Source organism: Leptodactylus fuscus, chromosome 6 (assembly GCF_031893055.1).
Source record: "Leptodactylus fuscus isolate aLepFus1 chromosome 6, aLepFus1.hap2, whole genome shotgun sequence".
Taxonomy (NCBI): domain Eukaryota; kingdom Metazoa; phylum Chordata; class Amphibia; order Anura; family Leptodactylidae; genus Leptodactylus; species Leptodactylus fuscus.
In genome coordinates this window covers 77,001,005-77,022,686 of record NC_134270.1, presented here as the reverse complement: position 1 = coordinate 77,022,686, position 21,682 = coordinate 77,001,005, and the positions used below count along the sequence as shown (strand labels likewise).

Sequence of the window (21,682 nt, the reverse complement as noted above, 5' to 3'; positions counted from 1 at the left end):
GGCCCTGAAGGGACACACACAGCGTAATGGTACGTCCTCTCATTGTTTTATAAAATCAATCAATATGGTTCATGGTTGAAGGGTTTTGCCCAGACCATACCCTTAAATACTTCCTTATATCACCTGTCAGTTTAACCCGCATATAACAAAGGGCCACTTTTACATCTTTTCCAGGTCCCCTTTTATTAGGGTAAGTTCACACCGGGTTTATTGGACCGGAACCTGAGGCGGAGGCCTCCTCAGGTTCTGATCCAAAAGCCGGGTGGAAAGCCGGTGCAGTGCACTAGCATCGAGCCGCGCACTCTGCTCAGGATTAGGCCCAATGAATGGGCCTAGTCCAGAGGAGGGAGTGTCATTGGGACGAATTGCGAGGCGACTTGGTATGAAGAATGAGCATCTAGCTGCTTTTTTCCGGGAGCCGGTAGAAACAGAGTTTTCCTCCGTGGACTTTCTGTTACAATTATATCTACGTGGAAGCTGCTGGCGTTTCCGTAGCTATAATTGAAATGCTGCAATTTCTAAAACCGCGCCGGTTTTTGAAATCGCAGCATGTTTGCGCTGCGTTTTTTTCCCGCAAAGTGGGCATGGTATTTGCAAGAATCGCATCCACTTTGCAATTACTGTAAAACGCCACAATTTTTCCGGTGGCGTTTCCACCACAGGAAAATAACAGTGTTTCCAAACCGTGGACCCCCAGCCTTATAGAGTACCCATTCCTTTTGTAGTGATTCTTTTGGAAATCGCAGTATTTCCACTGCGGATATTTTTCTGCACTGTGTGGATGGGATTCCACTTTGCAGGGAATGTAAAATGCTGGGGGGGTTTTTGCCATAGAGTTTACGCCACATGGGACCCCGGCCTAAAGGGGATATTGACCTTTCTAATATTGATGGCCTATTCTTAGGATGAGTCATCAATATTAGGCCGGGTTCACACGGAGTGTTCTGGCTCGTGATTTGGTAAGTAGATGCAGCGGGATCTTTTGCGGGCCGTATACGCTCCCATTGTTTTCAATGGGAGCCGGTACCGTATACGCGGCGCTATTTTGCGGCCGTGATTTTGCAGCGGCCACAAAATAGCGCCGTGTATACGGTACCGGCTCCCATTGAAAACAATGGGAGCGTATACGGCCTGCAAAAGATCCCGCGGCGTCTACGTACCAAATCATGAGCCAGAATACTCTGTGTGAACCCGGCCTTAGGGTACATTCGGAGGAAAATGGCACTGAATTTGGTGTGGAATCTGCATCAGAATCAGCGCTGAAAAAAAAGCCTCCCATTTTCCTCCATGTGAATGCACCGTTAAGGCTCAGTTCCCACGGAGTAACGCGCCGCTCATTTAGACACGTAAACACGTGTCAGAGCGAGGCGCTTCAAAACAAATCCCATTGACTTCATTGGGTGCCGGCTTACGCACGCTACACATTGAAATCAATAGGAGGCTTTATAATGGACACCATGTAATGCTCAGTTTTCTCTGTGGTGGTACTAAAGGAAAACTGATCACTCATTGCAAAATGCAAAAAAGGGTATGATTCAGGCAAGGGGTGTGATTTTGATCTTTGACACTGACTGCTTCTATTTGGAGCTCTGATTCCCGTCCAAAAAAAACCACTTGAAAATCTGCACCAAAAAACAAGATGTAGCCCTATCCTAAGGCTGCCATGATACTAGATCATGTGGCCCACAGCTATCCATTCCAATCTCTGATATACATGCGCACTGCCGTACTGGCTAACCTGAACACACATGTATTCTCAATAGAGAGAGGGTAAGCCACTCCCAAAATCTGACAGTGGCCTGATCCTTCTCTTCCTCAACATGTGCTGCCAGGGGAAAGTGGGGAGGCCCCCAAACACATTATGGTTTGCTGTTCCCACCAGAATTGTCAAATATAGCCAACATTATATGGACAAAACACCCCTCAAATATTAAAACCATTTAAAAGTACAAAGATTTATAATCTCCTTTGGAATATGGGGGAGCACAACCTCCATCAGCAAACCTGCCCTAAAGATAGAAACAACTTCCTAAGTGTAAAAAAATATATATAATAATAAATGCAAATAAGAAAAATAAGCACATCACCACTACAAGGGAATATACAAAGTAGTAGTGTAATAAACATCTCCATGGGGAAGAAACGATGAATGTCAGATAAGAGTTGTTGTCATTTTGGTGAATGCAGCTTACAACCCTTAGCTTTTCTCTATTGATGAATAATTATTGTGTAATTCTCTTTCCCCCTACGCCCAACAGCAGCACAACTGGGGTATTCCTGCCCCTAATGAGCTGTTAGGACAGGTGGAATTTTTAATTACCTAACAGCTTTTGACCCCTATAACAGGCCAGAAGACATGCTCCTCCCTTGTGTTTTTTTCTGTCCTGTGGGACAGGACAGGTGGTAGGGGGAGCAGGGGTTCTGACCTCTCATAGGGGTCTGCTACTCTCTCTCCCCCCTCCTTCTTACCTGACAAGCGGAAGACTTTGCTATATTTTTCCTTTCTTTTTGCTCTTCTGAGCCTCTGCTGCTTCCTCCCCCGCCGGGGGAGCCCGCCGGCTCATGCGTGCACCTGGAGTGCTGCCGCGCCGGAGCCGGGCTTCCCTGCGCGGCTAGGACCCTTTCTCCTGGGAACCGTTTTTTGGTTCCCCGGGTCCGCCGCCCTCCTCGTCCACCGCGCATGCACAGTATGTGGGGCAAACGAAACCCCCTGGAGACGAGCGGATGCCGGGGTTCCTGAGGGGGGGGGCCCTCCAGTTTCTGGGGATCCTGTCAGTATTGAGGGCCCCCCCCCCTCTGTGAGTTTTTGCTTTTGCCCCCCAAAAAGATTGCCCCAAAGAAGGAAGGGGCGTGCCCTTTTTTAGTCCCGCCCCCTGGCCTATATATCCCCTCCAAAACCATCTTTCAGTGCCTGTTGCTCCGGTTACTGGCACCTCAACTAGAGAAGCTCCTTGGTCAATTTGTCCTAGAAAGCAGCTCCGTTGATTCAGGTTTGGGGGAGGCGGCCATGGGGAAGGGGTGGTAGCGATTCCCACTATGGGAGGGCAAAGGTTGTTAGTATTCTTTTTCTTTGTTCCTTCTCAGATTGTCTTCTTCCTCCTCTACTGTTCCTCCTCGGAGGAAGGCCGTGGCAAAGAGGAAACATCTTTTATGCGCTACCTGCAGAGTCCCACTGCCTAACGACTCCCAGTTTCGTTTTTGTCCAGGATGTAGAGCCCCCCCTTCTGAGGCAACCCCCATGCGGGAGATGGTATCCTGGGTGAAGGGCTTCGTCCAGGACTCCATGAAAAGGATGGAGTCCTCAGCCAAAAGACCACGGCTGGACTGCGAGTTGTCCCTTCCGCCCCTGGCCTTTCATGCGCCTTGGAGATCACTTCGTCACTCTGGACCTGAAGGATGCCTACCTCCACGTACCCATCTTTCCGGCACACCGAAAGTTCCTAAGGATTGCCGTATACATAGAAGGGAAAGAGGCGCACTTCCAGTTCGCAGCCCTCCCGTTCGGCATATCCTCTGCCCCCCACACCTTCACAAAGGTTATAGCTCCGGTCGCTGCTGCCCTGCACCTTCAAGGCATATTCATAGTCCTTTACCTGGACGACTGGCTTCTGAAGGCTCATTCAAAGGAGGTTCTTACCACGCAGGTGCAGACCGTCGTAGCTCTACTAGACAAGCTGGGGTGGCTGGTAAACTGGCAGAAGTCAGTAATGGTGCCATCAACACGAGTTCAGTTCCGGGGACTTATTCTAGACTCTCTCAACATGACGGTCTCTCTACCCTCTCCTCGCAAAAGGAAAATTGCTCGGGCAGCACATCATTTGTCTTCTACATGGAAGGTCACCATCAGGACGGCTATGAAGGTCCTTGGATTGATGTCCGCTACCCTAGATGCAGTTCCTTGGGCCCTATGGCATATGCGCCCTCTACAGAACGAGATCTTGAGAGTCTGGAATCACAGTCCTTCAGGTTTACAGAAGCCAATCCAGTTAACCATCAGCACCCGGCAAACCTTGCCCTGGTGGACCCATCTGCGAGATGGGAAGTCCTCGGTCCAGCCCGCCTGGACCCTGTTGACTACAGATGCCTCCCTCACAGGCTGGGGAGCTCATCTGGGGGAGACCCCGGTTCAAGGTACATGGAATCAGGGAGAGGACGCACTCATCCAAGTGGCGCGAGCTTACCGCAGTTCGTCGAGCCCTTCTGTCATTTGCACCACTTCTACGAGGGAAAGCGGTCAAAGTAAGATCAGACAATCTGACGACAGTCCACTATATCAACAAGCAGGGAGGAACCAGGTCCCCCTCACTCCTGCAAGTCACCAACCTGATCTTCTCCTGGGCAGAACGGAACCTCTCCCAGCTGGCCGTGGTACATATCCAGGGCCGCCTGAACATCCTAGCGGATCAACTCTGCAGAGGCCGCCCGACCGCAGGCGAATGTTCCTTGAATCAGGACATCTTCCACTACCTGACCAGGAGGTGGGGTCTCCCCGAGGTGGATCTGATGGCCACCCAACACAATGCCAAAGTAGATAGGTTTTGCTCCCTGTACCGGGAAGACAACCCTTTGGCTGTGGATGCCCTGTCAATACCATGGAGGTTCGAACTGGCATATGTGTTCCCTCCCATCCCGATGATCCCAAAGGTATTGGTGAAACTCAGGCAGGACCAGACTTCGGCAATAGTGATCATGCCGTTCTGGCCAAAAAGGGCATGGTTCACCGACCTTATCCTTATGAGTCGGGGGAACTACTGGAGGCTTCCACCAGTCAGGAACCTGGTGTCACTGAACAGTCGGCCGTGCCTGGGCCTAGACAAATTCAACCTCACTGCCTGGAGGTTAACCGCGCCATACGCGCAGACAGAGGATTGTCCCAGGGAGTGCTAAGTACCTTAGCCCATTCAAGAGCAGAGGCAACCAATCAGAGCTACCAAAGGATCGCCTGGATATTCCGAGATTGGTTTACAGGCAGCCACCGCGATCCAGACAGAGATGCAGTCCTAGAGTTCTTACAGAACGGCCTGGAGAGAGGACTAGCACCTGCCACCCTCAAGGTTCAAGTGTCAGCTCTATCTGCTCTCCTGGAGACACGGTTATCACAAGATCCTCTTGTCAAACAGTTCCTTAGGGGGGCTGCCAGGCTCCGCCCCCAGGTACGGCCCCCTGTGCCCAGGTGGGACCTGGCCGCGGTTCTACAAGGGCTATGTGCGCGCCCCCTTCGAACCATTATCTGAAGTGGACTGGAAGTACCTGTCATTTAAGGTGACTTTCCTGCTGGCAATAACCTCCGCCAAGAGGGTTGGCGAATTGCAGGCCCTAGCGGCCTCCGAACCTTTCATAACCTTCTTCCCTGACAGGGTACAGCTAAGGTTCGTTCTGGGATTTTTGCCAAAGGTACCAATACTTCACAACACCAACCAAGTGATCACCCTACTGGGCTTCTTTCCCTCTCCTGCTACGGAGCAGGAGGAGAAGCTACACACACTGGATCTGGTAAGAGCACTACGTATTTACCTAGACCGTACAGCACCATTCCGAAGATCAGAGAATCTTCTGGTTAATGTGTTTGGCCACAATAGAGGCGCTAAAGCATCAAAGGTAACCCTGTCGAGATGGATCAGAGAAGCTATCAGCTGTTCCCTTCGGGCCCAGAATCTTCCTGTTCTAGATTTCTTACGAGCCCATGCCACCCGAGCAGTGGCGACATCATGGGCAGAGACACGGTTCCTCTCTCTAGACCAGATATGTGCTGCAGCCTCATGGAGCTCACAGCTGACTTTTGCCAAACACTACAGATTGGACTGGCGTACGGCCAATGCTACAGCATTTGGGCACTCCGTCTTGGCATCAGCCTGCCAGGAGGACCCGCCCTAGGGGAAACAATACTTGCTAAATCCCCAGTTGTGCTGCTGTTGGGCGTAGGGGGAAAGAAAGATTATGAATGATAATCTGTTTTCCCTTAGCCCAAACAGCAGCACAAGGCTCCCTCCCTAGGAGGTACTGTTGTACAGATTTTGTGTATGTGTGTGTAGCTCTTGGCATAAATTGCTCTCTGTATATCATACTTGTTACTAACACAAGGGAGGAGCATGTCTTCCGGCCTCTTATAGGGGTCAAAAGCTGTTAGGTAATTAAAAATTCCACCTGTCCTAACAGCTCATTAGGGGCAGGAATACCCCAGTTGTGCTGCTGTTTGGGCTAAGGGAAAACAGATTATCATTCATAATCTTTCTTTGCTCCAGTCTGATTGTGTAGCACACTGTGTTACTTACAATGGTAATTAAATTGTTAAATTGTATCATACAATTATAACAGATTCAGAAATTAATTATTGCTCATCAATCGCAAAAATGTGCTATAGCAATCTATGTGCTGCTATATTGTACCTTTGTGCAGCGCAGGTATTTGGCATCATAGCCATACAATAGCATATGTAGTCTCAGACTGTGCTAATCCATACCGTAGATAAAAGGTATACAGACATATACCAGTTTGTGGAAGCTAAAGGGCGTCTATAGATTCTTTGAAAGCTCCTGGCGCATATAACACTAAACACTAGAAAACTCATTGGGAATGTAGAATAAGGCTCCACATAACATCCTACAGCAAAAACCTCAGAGGTAACACATCGTGGTTCTTCCCGTAGCACTTTGCCAGAAAGTTCCTTAGAAGTTCCCTCTGCAGACTTTCTGCTTCAACTATACCTATACGGAAACCGCCAGTGTTTCCGTAGGTATAATTGACATGCTGGGATTTCCAAAACCACAATGTCACGGAGCAAAGGTATACGTCTTCCTCCGGAAGGTCTTTTGAATCAACACGGACGCAAGAGGTCGGGAGACAACAGCAATTTATTGTAATCCACAAAGTTAGTAGCCGGCGGCGGTCACATCAACCATAATAACAATAAGTCCACAGAAGTCACAACTCAATGATAGCTTTGGTTCCTTGGTCCTGTAACTAAATCCTGGCTCTCTACAGAGCTGTGCACAGGCCGGCTAACACATACTAACTGCTAGCTATATACTATATACTACGACTGTTACACCTATATCTGTGGGTGGGAAGGGCTGAGTCACAGATCCTTCCCCCCTCACCTATACCAAGGACAGCAGACTCCCTGTCTACTATGGACAATGCACCATCCAACATCTTCTTGGAGACACTGATCAGATTATCTCCACCCATTGTCCTCACTGGTCCTCACTAGTTAGAGGTATTTGCATGCAATGTGCTAACACACTAGACCCCAATCAGCCAACTACACATTGATGTATATAACAGGTTAGAGAATACATTCCACATGAAATATATATTACACATTGCCTATAGTATAGACTCTAACCATCCCGTGACAACCCCTCCCCCTCTCAAAACATGTGCATGACACAATTGGCCTTCACAGGTAAATTGGGGAATGCACATCAGTCTCTATAGCTCATATGTCCTCCTGCCGGGATAACCCATCTGCGTTCTGGTGTTGGTTCCCTCGGCGGTACTGAATGGTAAAGTTGTAGGGTTGAAGGGCTGGCATCTGGCAGAAAATCCGGTGGATCCATGTTGGCTTCTCTCTGAGCTTGGCTTCGGGTCACTGCTCCCACAAAGTGGCACTGTAGATTTCCAACATCGTTGCCTAACAGAACATCGGCCGGCAGCCCACTCATCACACCAATTGTGCATCGTTTTGGTCCATAACCATAGTCGAGTTCCACGGTAGCTTTAGGAATATGTTTCCGAGTACCTCCTGCCAACTTGATAGAAATGCCAGGGCCCTCCTCTAGGGCCTCGGGTCGCACAACTCGGGGGTCCGCTACCGTTAGGAAAGCTCCCGAGTCCCGGAATCCAACAACTGTTCGGCCATCCAGTAGGACCTCCTGCAAGTGCTTCCGCTGAAGGTTTGCGGGATGTGTGGCGGAAGGCTGAATCCCATAGACCCCTGGAGGTGGAACAGATGGGTCATTCATGGAGTCATCTGAAAATGGGGCCAAACTTTCTGTCCTAGGGGTGGTTCCCAGGTAGTGAATAGGCCGGGATGCCACGGTGGCCCGTGCCCCCATGTTAGCAGGGCAACTAGCTTGCAAATGTCCAGGCCGCCCGCACCCAAAACATCTGCGCTCTAGCATTCTTCCAGTAGGTCGTTGTCTAGGGACAGGGTTGTTCATAGCTGGAGGCCGATGGGCTGGGGCAGGGGTAGAGGGGGAATTGTAATCCTGAGGCCGGGCACGAAAGGTGGGTGGCTGAATGAAGGGTGTCTGGCGGACTGTGGTAGTTTTCCGCTCCTCTGCAAACAACCTCTTCCACTGTGGCTTGATGGTCAGGCCCTCATCTGCAAGGGAAGCAGCTTGCTCAACTGTGGCTGGGTTACGTTCCAGCACCCACTCACGGATCTCAGCGGGGCACTGGGAAAAGAACTGTTCCTTAAGTATGACTTGGAGAACCTTATCGACTGTGACAGCCTCCTCTCCTTCTAGCCAGCGCTTGCATGCTTGCTTCAACTTGTGGGCGAACATGTGGAAGGAGCTTCCCCCATTGTAAGACAAAGAGCGGAACTGAACTCGGTAGGTCTCTGGAGTGACTGCATAATACTTCTGCACCGCTCTTTTAATGGCCTCATAGTCCCGCTGATCACTAGGGTCCATGGCTCTGAGAGCTTCCGCAGCCCCATCTCGTAGGTGCCCCACCAGATACCGGACCCAATCCTTCTCTGGGACTTCCATCAGGCGGCACTGGTGTTCGAAGTCCTGAAAATATCCATCAACATCCCCAGTCGCTTCATCAAAGGTCTTGAAGTGTTTATGGGAGACATATGGTGGTTCTCTCACTGTTGGGCTGGGGGTCGACGTTTGATTATAATTCCGCGTAGTTATCTCAGCCATTCGCATTTCATGCGCCATTCTTTCCTTTTCATGCGCCATTCTCTGTTCCTCCTTCTCCGTTTCCTGAGCCCTCTGTAATGCTCTACTCCTTTGCTCTGCAGTTGCTCCTAGCCCCAGCACTGCCAATTCCTCCTCATACAAAACAACCCATCTGCTCTTTTGGGTCTGTACCTGCCACTCCCGTATCTCTACTGTCTCCTGGGGGCAGCCCTCCTCATGGTCGCTTTGCAGGGTCATCTCCTCCAGTGCCTCGATCAGTTGATCTTTCGTTCTTCCCTGGTAACTCAGGTTTAGTTCCCGGGCCCTTACTTGTAGACTTGCCATAGTCCAGTTCCTGTATTCTGAGGTTGTGGCTCCATTAATCGCTGAGCTGCTGTAGTCCATCTCGCTGTCCGCTGTTGATCCCACTGCTGCCACCAGTTGTCACGGAGCAAAGGTATATGTCTTCCTCCGGAAGGTCTTTTGAATCAACACGGACGCAAGAGGTCGGGAGACAACAGCAATTTATTGTAATCCACAAAGTTAGTAGCCGGCGGCGGTCACATCAACCATAATAACAATAAGTCCACAGAAGTCACAACTCAATGATAGCTTTGGTTCCTTGGTCCTGTAACTAAATCCTGGCTCTCTACAGAGCTGTGCACAGGCCGGCTAACACATACTAACTGCTAGCTATATACTATATACTACGACTGTTACACCTATATCTGTGGGTGGGCAGGGCTGAGTCACAGATCCTTCCCCCCTCACCTATACCAAGGACAGCAGACTCCCTGTCTACTATGGACAATGCACCGTCCAACATCTTCTTGGAGACACTGATCAGATTATCTCCACCCATTGTCCTCACTGGTCCTCACTAGTTAGAGGTATTTGCATACAATGTGCTAACACACTAGACCCCAATCAGCCAACTACACATTGATGTATATAACAGGTTAGAGAATACATTCCACATGAAATATATATTACACATTGCCTATAGTATAGACTCTAACCATCCCGTGACACACAACAATTTTGGAAATCACTGCATATCCACTGCATGTATTTTACAGCAAAGTGGGGATAGGATTCTCTAGAATCTCATCCACTTTGCTGTGACTGTAAAACTCCCCAGTTTGTGCCACATGGGACACCGGCCTAAAACTGTTCTGTAGTCGACGAGGAGTCAGCTCTAGTATAAAATGTTGAAAACACCCCACTTGTTTTTGGAAGCTGTACTGCTCACTCCACTAATTCCATCTGGTCTGGTTTTGCAGAACAAGAATTCACATGTTTTTGCCTTCATGAAACTAATAATTTAAAGATGAAAGAAAACACAAAATATAAAGCAGTAATGTAAGAAAGACAAGTTCTTAGATAGACAAATAGTTCAAGCCCCGTGCAAAAGCACAATGTGCACATCTGCAGGCAGCTCAGAAGACAATATGCTTCCTGCCTCAACCACAGCATGGTACCGCAGGACTGTCTATTGTAACACTGACACATAGTATTATTGTTATTACCTTTACTGACTCAGCACTGAAAGAATCAACTAGATATAAATCTGAAATACAGAATATAACCTGTAAAAGCAACATTATTTTACAAGTAATTTATCTTCTGAGAAATGCCCTACATTAGTTTAGGCCGGGCCCCGCCATGGCAAAAACAGTTGTAGGCTAAGGCCCCACAAAGTGGGCCACAGCAAAAAAAGTGATGCAGTCCGATGTGGAATTTCTGCTTCAATTATACCTATAGAGAAGCCGCTGGTGTTTCCATAAGTATAATTAACAAACTTCTATTTCCAAAACCACAATGAGTTTGGAAATTGCAGTGTGTCTGCAGCGCATATTCTCCCACAATGTGTGGATGTTATTTGCCACGTGGGGCCCCAGTCTTACAGTCCCTGCAAAGTCCCATCCACGCATTGCAGAGAAATACACGCAGCAGAAATGCTGTGATTTCCAAAACCGTTGCAATTTTGCAAATCACAGCATTTCAATTATACCTGCGGAAACGCTGGTGGTTTCCCTATAGGTATAATGGAAGCAGAAAGACTGCAACCCTGCGGACTTTCTGTGAAAAGCACTGCAGGAAAAAAACATATTTTGGTTTCCTTTTCATACAGGGATAACACACATAGTGATTTTACAGTTCGCATAATGCACACAGTGATGTCACAGTTTAGGGATAATTGCCACTATGACATCATAGCACAGGGATAATACACAGAAGGAGATCACTGTGTACTCTGTGACATCACAGGATATGAATCAAGTGAATGTAATGTCACATGCAGACATAATGTTCAGTTTTCCACATTCCCTTTCGTTTTCCATAGTTATTACAATTTCTTTTCTAGGATTCAATGGGAATGGTTGTTGGGCCCCATTACAGCTGTTAGGGCCCATGCACACGGAGTAAACGCATGCACATTTTTACATAATACACATGTAAAGAATACACATGTAAAAATCAGACTCCCATTGACTTCAATGACATTTTTTACATGTGTAAAAAATGCGCAAAAAAATGCACTTTTTTGGCACGTTTTTTACACGTGTAAAAAACGTCATTGAAGTCAATGGGAGTCTGATTTTTACACGTGTACTCTTTACACATGTATTATGCAAAAATGAGCGCGCGTTTACTCCATGTTCACAGGCCCTTATATATTCTACCCTGATAGTTACACCCATGTTTAGACACAAACTTCATGCACGCATTAAAGTGAACTTAACACAGTGACAGACTCCCACTTTAAGCCCTTTGCAGACGACCATGTGCTGGATCGGTGTGCTATCTGGGTTTTTCCCAGATAGTACAAAGTGTACATGACATGTGGGCCGACACTCCGCTCCACAAAACTCAGGACAGGTCCTATTCCTGTCTGGTTTTGCAGTCGCGCAGTATATAATATATTATACAATAGTAATAATTGGGTAATATAACTTAAAATAATTAATCATTTTATTTTGAAGTCAGAGTTGTTAACATTTTCCAACTCCAACTCCGCAACATGACTGCCTAGCAACATTTGAGGTAGGATCTATAGACATGTACTGTAAGGTATTATATGTCCATCCTGTCTTATTTCTTGCACCTCCTGTTGAAGTCATTCTAGGCGAAAGATGCGTCGAGGGTAGCGCTCTTTGTGGTAAGTGGGTACTCAGTCCTAGCCATATCTAAAGGTTATTTATGATTTTCATCATCTAGGACTGGATGAATGGAGCCTTGTATTAACATTATGCCCCCTTATCATGGAGATTTTCCTCACTTCAGTGTTGTGATTATTTATTAAGTGATATATAATCTATTATACACTTATTTAATTATTTAACAAGTTAGGATCCAGTCTTCCATATAGTTATGTTTTATGTATCATCATTCATGAATTAATTGGTAACTATTCTACATGTCCTTACATAGTTAAATATTATTATAGTCCTTGTGAGTACATTTAATATTGTTGTCATAAGTAGCACTTAAAATTGTATAATAAATCAAGGCTGTGGAATTGTCACACAAAAACACTGACTCCAAATTCTCTTTTTCCACAGCCAGATTCCAACTCCTGCTCTGACTTCTTTATAAATGGTTGACAGCCATGATTGGTCAGAAGCAGTAATTAATTATATAATAGTAATTGTATAGTCTAATTAAAAATTATTACCGTATATACTCCTGACGAAGGCTGCATAGCCGAAACGAGCGTCAGGTACTGGGGAGTGAGTGCCTGTCCCGACTTGTATACCTCCTATATTGTCAACATGGGTAAGCCACAGTGCTATTAAACCTGTATATAGTGGTATAGGATATATGTGAACCTATGTTGTTATAGTCACCAATGTGTGTGTATCAATGCTATTACTTTAACCACATGAGGACCACCGTACGTAAATTTACGGCCTCATGTGCTGGTACCTAAAGACCGGACTATTGCCGAAATACGTCCGGCCTTTAGATACCTTTCTGGCGGGGGGAGGGGTGCGGGGGGGACAGGGGTTAGGTGTTACTAACACCTAACCCCTTCCTCCATAACGTCCAGTCGGAACTGAGTCCGACTGGACGTGTTAACCCTTTCGATCGCGCCGTCAAACATCACGGCGCGATCGAAAAGGATCCGCCGACAGGTTAACCCGATCGGCACCCCCCACGGCGAGATCGGAGGGTGCCGATGTCAGTACAAGGTAGTCTGGGGTCTGGCCAGTGACCCCAGACTACCGGAGCCCCCACATACCTGGTGATCCTGCCAGGCGGTGGAGGAAGTGAGCGATGTGTCTCACTTCCTCTGCAGCTTACAGGACACGAGCAGGCTCATGTCCTGCTCGTGTCCTGTCTGCTACTGTGTAGAATCAGCTGATGCTTTCATCAAAGCATCAACTGATTCAAGTGTCCTAAAGGGACACATGAAAAAGTAAAAAAAAAGTTTAAAAAAAAAAAATAAAGTGTATGAAAAAAGTAATAAAGTTCTAAAGTCCAAAAATCCCTTTTTTCTATACAAAATGAATTATATAAAAAAAAAAGCACTAAAAATTAAAAAAAGCTATGCATATTTGGTATCGCCGCGTCCGTAACAACCTGTACAATAAAACTGAAATAATATTTAATGTACACGGTGAACATCGGAAAAAAAAAACGGAAAAAACTCGCCGGAAATAATGATTTTTTGCCATCTCATCCTACAAAATATGCTATAAAAAGTGATCAAAAAGTCATATTCACCCCACAACAGTGCCAATAAAAAGCGCACATTTTCCCGCAAAAAATAAGCCCTCAACCAACACTGTCAACCGAAAAATAAAAATGTTACGCCTCTCAGAAGATGGCGATGCAAAAAACATTGATTTATGTCCCCATATGTGTTTTTGTTCTGCAGACTTAGTATTGCATAAAAAAATAACATAAATGAGGTATCACCGTAACCGTACCGACCCGCAGAATAAAGGACACATGTTACTTATGCTGTACGCTGCATGGCGAAAAATTTAAAATGTAAAACTCAATGCAGGATTGATTTTTTTTTTTTTTTTAATCCAGCAAGAAAGAGTTAATAAAATGTAATCAGTAAGTTGTAGGCACCCAAAGATGGTGTCATTACAAAATGCATCTCATCCTGCAAACAACAAGCCCTTATATGGCCACGTCACCAGAAGAATAAAGAAAATATAGCATCTAGCAATGTCAAGGCAAAACCCCCCAAAAATCGCCAAATTATTAGAACACAACTGGCTGCGGCAGGTAGGGAATATATAAGCTGTGCGAGCGAATATCAGGGGACACCCCAGATTTACAGTTTATGAGCGAAAAAACACCAGAAGTGACCCCCAAAGTGACCCCCAGAGTGACTCCCCCAATCATAGCAGCTACTGGGACATAGTAGGGAATTTGGTGTCTGCAATGTTCTCCGCACAACTTATATATTCCCTCTTCGCCATCCGCTGTGCAGTCACGTCTGGTATACTAATACTCACTACACCCCCTGATAAATTCTTTGAGGGGTGCAGTTTTCAAAATGGGGTCACTCCTTTGGGGAATCCGCTTTTCTGGTACCTTACAAGCTTTACAAACATGACATGGCGTTCAAATACCAAACATCCAAATCTGTGCTCCAAAAGCCGCATCGCGCTCCTTCCCTTCTGCGCCCTGCTGTGCGCCCAAACTGCAGTTTATGCCACATGTATGACACATGTATGACACTGGTGTACCCGTTATATCGGACGTAATGTCATATGTGGTATAAACTGATATTAGTGCACAGCTGGACGCAAAAGGGAAGAAGGGTTATTGGGTTTTTGGAGCACAGACGGTTTGGTTTTTGCATGCCATGACACTTTTGTAGAGCTGAAACGCCAGTAAAGTGGAATCCCCTGATATGTGACCTTATTTTGGAAACTACACCCCTGAAGGATTTCTCCAGGGGTACAGAGAGCATTTTTAACCCCCAAGTGTTGCTATAACTTATTATCCATAAATGAATACGCAGCTGATTGTGAGAGGTGAAAATGACAATTTTTCCAGGAATACGTCATTTCAGTGCGTAATATATTGTGCCCGACTTGTATCAGAGATGAACGCTCTGAAAGCTGTTGTGCCCAGGATACCCGCTTAGCAGTTTTTGGAGTGTCTCTGCTGACATAAGTTGGGCACAACATATCGGGCACTAAAATGGCAAATCTCTGGAAAAATTTCATTTTTAACTTCTCATTATCAGCTGTGATTTCATTTCTGGAAACTAAATAAATGCAACACTCAAGGGTGAAAAATGCTCGCTACACCACTTGATAAATCCCATGAGTGGGGTAGTGTCCAAAATGGGGTGACATGTCTGCGGATTCTACTTTATTGGCAATTCAGGGGCTTTGCAAAAGTGGCATGACGTCCAAAAACCAAACTGTGCGCCAAAAACCAAAATAGCGCTCCTTCCCTTCTGTGCCTGGCTGTGCCCAAACAGCCATTTATACCCACATATGGCATTAAGTGTGTTATCCGGGGTACACCAGTGTCATACATGTGGGCATACACCGCTATTTGGGTACCCAGCAGGACGCAGATGTGAAGGAGCAATATGTGCTTTTGGAGTGCAGATTTATATTCTTTGTTTTTGGACACCACGTCACATTTGCAGAGGCCCTAAAATTGTCCCTACAAAATGGGGTCTCTTCTTGGTGAATTCCAGTTTACTGTCACCTGTGTAGTTTCTAAAATGGGGTCACAATGGGGGGTTTCCATTGTATTGATACTTTAGGGGCTCAGCTAATGCGACATGGCACCTGAGAACTATTCCAGCCACATCTGCTTTCTAAAAGCCAAATAGCGCTCTTTCCATTCTGAGCCCCACCGTATACCCATACAGCAGATTATGGCCACATATGGGGTATTGCCGTGTTAAGAAGAAATTGTGTAACAAACTCTGGGGGGCTTTTAATTCTTCAGCTACTTGCAAAATTAAAAATATGGCGCTAAATGGACGATTAATTGGAAAAAAAAGTAATTTTTCATTTTTACATCCCATTATTAATAAAATCTGTGAATCAGCTGTGAGGCCAAAATGCTCACCAAACCCCTAGATAAATTCTATGAGGGGTGTAGTTTCCAAAATGGGGTCACTTTTAGGGGGTTTCCACTTTATTGGTACACTAGGGGCTCTGCAAATGCGACATGGCACCTGAAAAATATTCCAGCAAAATTTGCCCTTCAAAAGCCGAACAGCGCTCTTTCCATTCTGAGCCCCGCCATGTTCCCATACAGTAGATTATGGCCACATATGGGGCATTTCTGTGTTCAGGAGAAATTGTGTAACGAACTTTAGGGAGCTTTTTTTCCTTTATCCTCTTGTGAAAATGAAAAATTTGGGGCTAAATTGACAGTTTGTTGGAAAAAAAGTAAATTTTCATTTTCATGTCCCAATGTTAATAAAATCTGTGAAACAGCTGTAGGGTCAAAATGCTCACTCTACCCTTTGATATGTTCTGTGGGGGGTGTAGTTTCCAAAATGGGGTCACTTTTAGGGGGTTTCCACTGTATTGGTTCTCTAGGGGCTCTGCTAATGCGACATGGCACCTAAAAATTATTCCAGCAGAATCTGCCATCCAAAAGCAAAATAGCACTCCTTCCATTCTGAGCCCCGCCATGTTCCCATACAGCAGAATATGGCCACACATGGGGTATTGCCATGTTCAGGATAAATTGTTTAACAAACTTTGGGGGGCTTTTACTCCTTTAACCCCTTGTGAAAATGAAAACTTTGGGGATAAAGTGACATTTTAGTAATTTTTCTTTTACACATTCCAATGTTAGTAAAAGTTGTGAAACAACTGTACGGTCTAAATACTGACTATACCCCTTGATGAATTCCGTGAGGGGTGTAGATTCTAAAATGGGGTCACTTTTGGGGGGTTTCCATTGTTTTGGTACGCTAAGGGCTCTGCAAATGCGACATGGTGCCTGAAAATTATTCCAGCAAAATATGCTGTTCAAACACCCAGTGTCGCTCCTTCCCTTTCGTGCACTGCCGTGTGCCCAAAAATCAGTTTACACCCACATGTGGGGTATTTCTGTGCACGGGAGAAATTGCATAACAAAATGTGAGATGCATTTTCTCCTTTAACCCTTTGTGAATGTGTTAATTTTAGGTCTAAATGAATGTATTAGTGAAAAAAAATGAAATGTCTAAATTTGACCTCCATATTATTTTTATTCTTATGAAATGCTTAAAGGGTTAACAAACATCCCAAATGCTGTTTTGAATAATTTGAGGGGTGTAGTTTTGAAAATGGGGTGATTTATGGGGGTTTCTATTATATAGGCCTTTATAATTCCTTTCAGAACTGAAGTGTTCCCTAAAAAATTAGTTTGAGGAATTTTCTTGTAAATCTGGAAAATCGCTGTTACACTTGTAAGCCTTGTAACATCCAAAATGAATTAAAAGACAATCAAAAGATGATGCCGATATAAAGCAGAGATATGGGAGATAATATTTATTCATGTATTTGGATGGTATGACTATCTGCCTGAAAAGCAGAGAATTTCACATTTTGAAAATTGCAATTTTTTCCAAATTTCCATCAAATTTGCTAGTTTTTTTATAAATAAATACAAAAATATTGATTAGTGTTTACCACTAACATGAAGTATAATGTGTTACGAAAAAACAATCTCAAAATCACTTGTGTAAGTTAAAGCATCTCAAAGTTATTGCCATTTAAAGTGACACATGTCAGTTTTGAAAAAAGAGGCCCGGTCCTTAATGTACTTCTGGGTCTGGTCCTTAACCGGTTAATGGATAGGAGACATATATTGGACCACATGGTAACTTTAAACTTCTAGCATTTTCTTTGAGCTGTTGTGGCAATGTGTATAACTTAGTGGCCAATCATGATATATACCTCAGCGGCTATTGATACTATTGCTATGTGTATATAATGTCCACACACGGTGTATAAAGGACTCCAATGCTGAGCTCCTTTCTGGCATTAGCTTAATCCATGTGCATTCCATTGTATGTAAATACTTAAAGGGACTACATACCATCTGTTGCACTTCACTTTTACCCAGTCAGTTTGTATTTGTAGATTCCCCTTCTAATGTCCATCTTTTATATATGTGTATGATGTAATAAATAAAATTATGACAAGTTTATATTTTATGTGTATGGTGAGGACACAGATTTCTTTAGGGCTTGGTATAGTTTAAAGGAACCCATGCATTTACGAATATACTTTAGGTTGCTTATTTTTGGTTGGTTGTCCATCTTCGCGTATAAGCCGAGGCCCCTAATTTTACCACAAAAAATTGGAAAAACTTACTGATTCGAGTATAAGCCTGGGGGGGGGGGGAATGCAGCAGCTACTGGAAAATTTCAAAAATAAAAATGGTCAGAGTTTTTGGGTGCAGTAGTTGCTGGGGAAGGGGAGGGGGTGTTTTGGTTGTCTGTCTGCCCCTTCCCTGAGCTTGAGGACTGTTTTTTCTTCCCCCACTTGGAATTCAGCCTGGCTGACTATAGGGTATCTGCAGTGCTCCTTCCCTTCCCGACGGAACAGGAACACTGCTGATACCCTATATTTAGTAGCCCGGGCACTGTCAGACACAGGGATACATAATGTGTTTGTGTTTCACAGTCATTTTCTACTTTTATATGTATTCTAGGGAAAGGAGGGATTTATAACTTTTGGGTTTTTTAAATCTTTTTTTTTTGCACTATTTTATGGAAGATTCTATACATTAATATTGTGGGTGGTCATAGACCCCCCCCTCCTAAAAAAAAATAAAAATATTTTTTTGCTGACTCGAGTATAAGCCAAGGGGGGCATTTTCAGCACAAAAACTGGGCTGAAAAATTCGGCTTATACTTGAGTATATATGGTAATTATATTTTGAAACTTATATATTTTGAGTCAGAGCCTTTAACTTTTTCCAACTCCAACTCCACCCAGAATGTTCCCCACTCCAACTCCATGACTCCACAGCCCTGTAACCAATCTCCTCCATAGTTCTTTGTAATAAGGGCGCCTGCTGTTATTTTATGCTGCCTGTGGTTAAAGCAGCATGAAACTAATGGCATGTTTAAAGAGAACTTTATCAAGTATTGACCTTTTCTATGGTGTCCCTCAATAAGATTTCTTCTTCTTCTTCTTTTCTTTGTAAATGTAGATTGTGAAGCCCATATAAGGAGCACAATGTACTTTTTTTTTTCCTATCAGTATGTCTTTGTAGAATGGGAGGAAATCCAACACAAGCACTGGGAGAACATAAAAACTCCTTGCAGATGTTGATCCTGGCGGGATTCGAACCCAAGACTCCAGTGCTGCAATGCTAACCATTGAGCCACCATATTGCCCCCCTCAATAAGATTTCTGATGCTGAAAAGTGCAGTTTTAAGCTTTTAAATCCTTAGATTGCATATGCATGTTTACCATAAACTAGTCAATGGGCCGGGAGAAGCTTCATTTACTCATGCAGTAATTGCACTAGATCACACCCTGTGAAGCCGACAGGTAGGGTTTCAGGCTGACGTCTGACAGAGAGGGACATGTTGGTCACATCACAGTGTGTGATATAGTGCAATGACTGCATGACTACATGAAGCTGCTCCCTGTAGCCTGTGACTAGTTATGGTAAACTTGCATATGCCAGCCTAAAGATTTAAAACCTTACAACTTGACTTTACAGCGGTAGAAAATTTAGTGAAACATAGGAAAGGTCAATTCATGATGCTGGGGGGAAAACACCTGACAGATTCTCATTAAGCACATGTACCTTAGACATCTTAACCAAGTGTGAAATAGAAACCCAATAAAATATAAAGGGGTATTCCCATATCCAGAATCATATTTAAACTTGTAACATAGGCTAACTGAAGTATTTAATCTTATAAGTTGTTTTCTCTATCTTGCTCCATTTTTCAGATATTGCTCATTATACTTCTGAAACAGCTTGGTTACAGACCACCTCTGCTATCTAGGAGCAGTGGTCAGACTGGTGAGGTCAGTTTTGTTCCTGGCCACCTTCTCTCCACTGAGATTGATCGCTAATGGAGCCTTTTGTCAGCTCTGCAAAGTGAACTTATCTGCCGAGCTCTAATAAGGGTTACATAAGTAAGGATACGTCTAGAAACAACAGTGTGTACTTTAGAACCAGCACAATGTTAGGGCCTTTTCAGACGACCGTCTGCTGGCCGCTGGCCTTTATTGAACAGCACAGCCAGTGCATGGGCGGCACTGGGATGTCATCCATGTGCCGCTGTTGACTAGCTGTGCTTCCATGGCTCCATTCATTCAATAGATAGAAGCATGGCCTTAAAACTGTACAGGAATGGATCTGTGTGCGTGGGCCAACAGAAATGAATGAGTCATTGTGCTATCCGGGAAATAGCAGGATAGCACACTGAACTACACCAGAGTTGTCTGCAAGGGGCCTTAGTCTTGGGAACACTCAACTGAACTGACCTGTACATCACACTGGCTAAGCCTGCCTACTGAGTTACCAGGAAGCTGAGACAAAAGCAGTTGAAATCCTTAGTTGCGAGTATCCCTTTAATGTATAGGAGGTGCACAGAGCTAGTGTAAAAGAAAAGGTTAAGAGCCAGTGTTTAGTGGATAATACCTGGATTGGGTTGGCTGGTCACTATATTGTCCTGGTACCAGTCCTGACGACTGCCCCAAGCTGAGTTCTGTATGTTTAGCATTCTGATCTTCTGATCAGTGCCATCAGCCCCCATGGACCATCCAGCAGTGCTTGGAGCGGCAGAGGTTATACTAGATTAGCAGGGAATTCTCTTCTGGGGTCTGTTGACTTAATCTGAAAGAGAACAAAATGGAGGATGTTGTTTAGTCACAGTTCTCCTAGTAGGCACAGTTTTCCATAAACTCTGCAGTTATTTTTGATCTCAACATGGAAAAATCTGTAACACTCTGTTGTTGTTCTCCACTTTGGACAATGCCTACTTGTTAGGAATGTCCCTTGACAATAAACTGATCACAGAAAATTAAAGCGATTTCCAGGAGTTTAACACTGTTGACCTATTCTGTGCGTCATCAATTTCAGGTTGACAGGTATTCAACACCTGGCGCCGCTGATCAAGAGATTGAAGAGGTTGTAACACTTCTAGAAATCTATTTGTTCTATAACAGCAGGAAAGTAACAACACTATACTAGATTCTACCTTGTGAATTTTTTGCAAGACCATTAAACCATCCAGTATGGAGGTGTCTGGAGATGTCTGGAAAAGGAAAATAAATCTAACATGTTCAATCCTTTTGTTTACATGAGAGATAAGTCACTGCAGTATGTATGTGTATAGGGAGGTCACAAGGAATAACTGTCGGCCAAAAAAGTGTTCAGCCAATATCTATAAAATGCAGTGGTCCAAACCTCAAGAGCCACATTTGTCATGGAGAGTTGATCTCAAGCCATATTTCTTGGGTCCACCATGCACATGTCCTATACTAATTAATAGGACATGCACATTACTTGTCAGGTGGCATTGAATGTCAGGTGCCATCTTCTCAGTGGTCTCTCCTGGTATGGAGTAGTCTCTTCATGCCCCATGTCAAATAGAGTAGAGCAGGCATGTCAAACATGCGGCCCTTTACAGGCATATCTGCGGCCCGCACAAAAGTCTCAAACTTTGTCTCTAAAGTTTAGAGACAGTTTGAGACTTTTGTGCGGGCCGCAGATGTACAAAACTCACGATGCTACTCGCTGTGTAGATGCAATGTGATGACGTCACATCGCGTCTACAACTGTTAGCGCGCGAGAGAGAGAGTGCGGCGGGGGAGCGAGGACTCAGAGTCGTCGGATAAGGTAAGTTTAATGTGTGT

The 21,682-nt window shown here is 44.8% G+C and overlaps 1 protein-coding gene across 2 annotated transcripts in view; it reads right to left on the bottom strand.

The window, feature by feature from the left end:
- LOC142210859 (paired box protein Pax-6-like) overlaps positions 1–21,682 on the bottom strand; it is a 72,658-nt gene that overhangs the window by 42,055 nt on the left and 8,921 nt on the right. Inside the window, exon 2 of one of the 2 annotated variants that reach the window (XM_075280325.1) lies at positions 20,466–20,660. The exons of the other annotated variant lie outside the window; for it this stretch is intronic. Coding sequence (XP_075136426.1) covers positions 20,466–20,580 — 115 coding nt within the window. The 5' untranslated portion in view covers positions 20,581–20,660. The remainder of the gene's footprint in view (positions 1–20,465; positions 20,661–21,682) is intronic. 2 annotated transcript variants of the gene reach the window in all.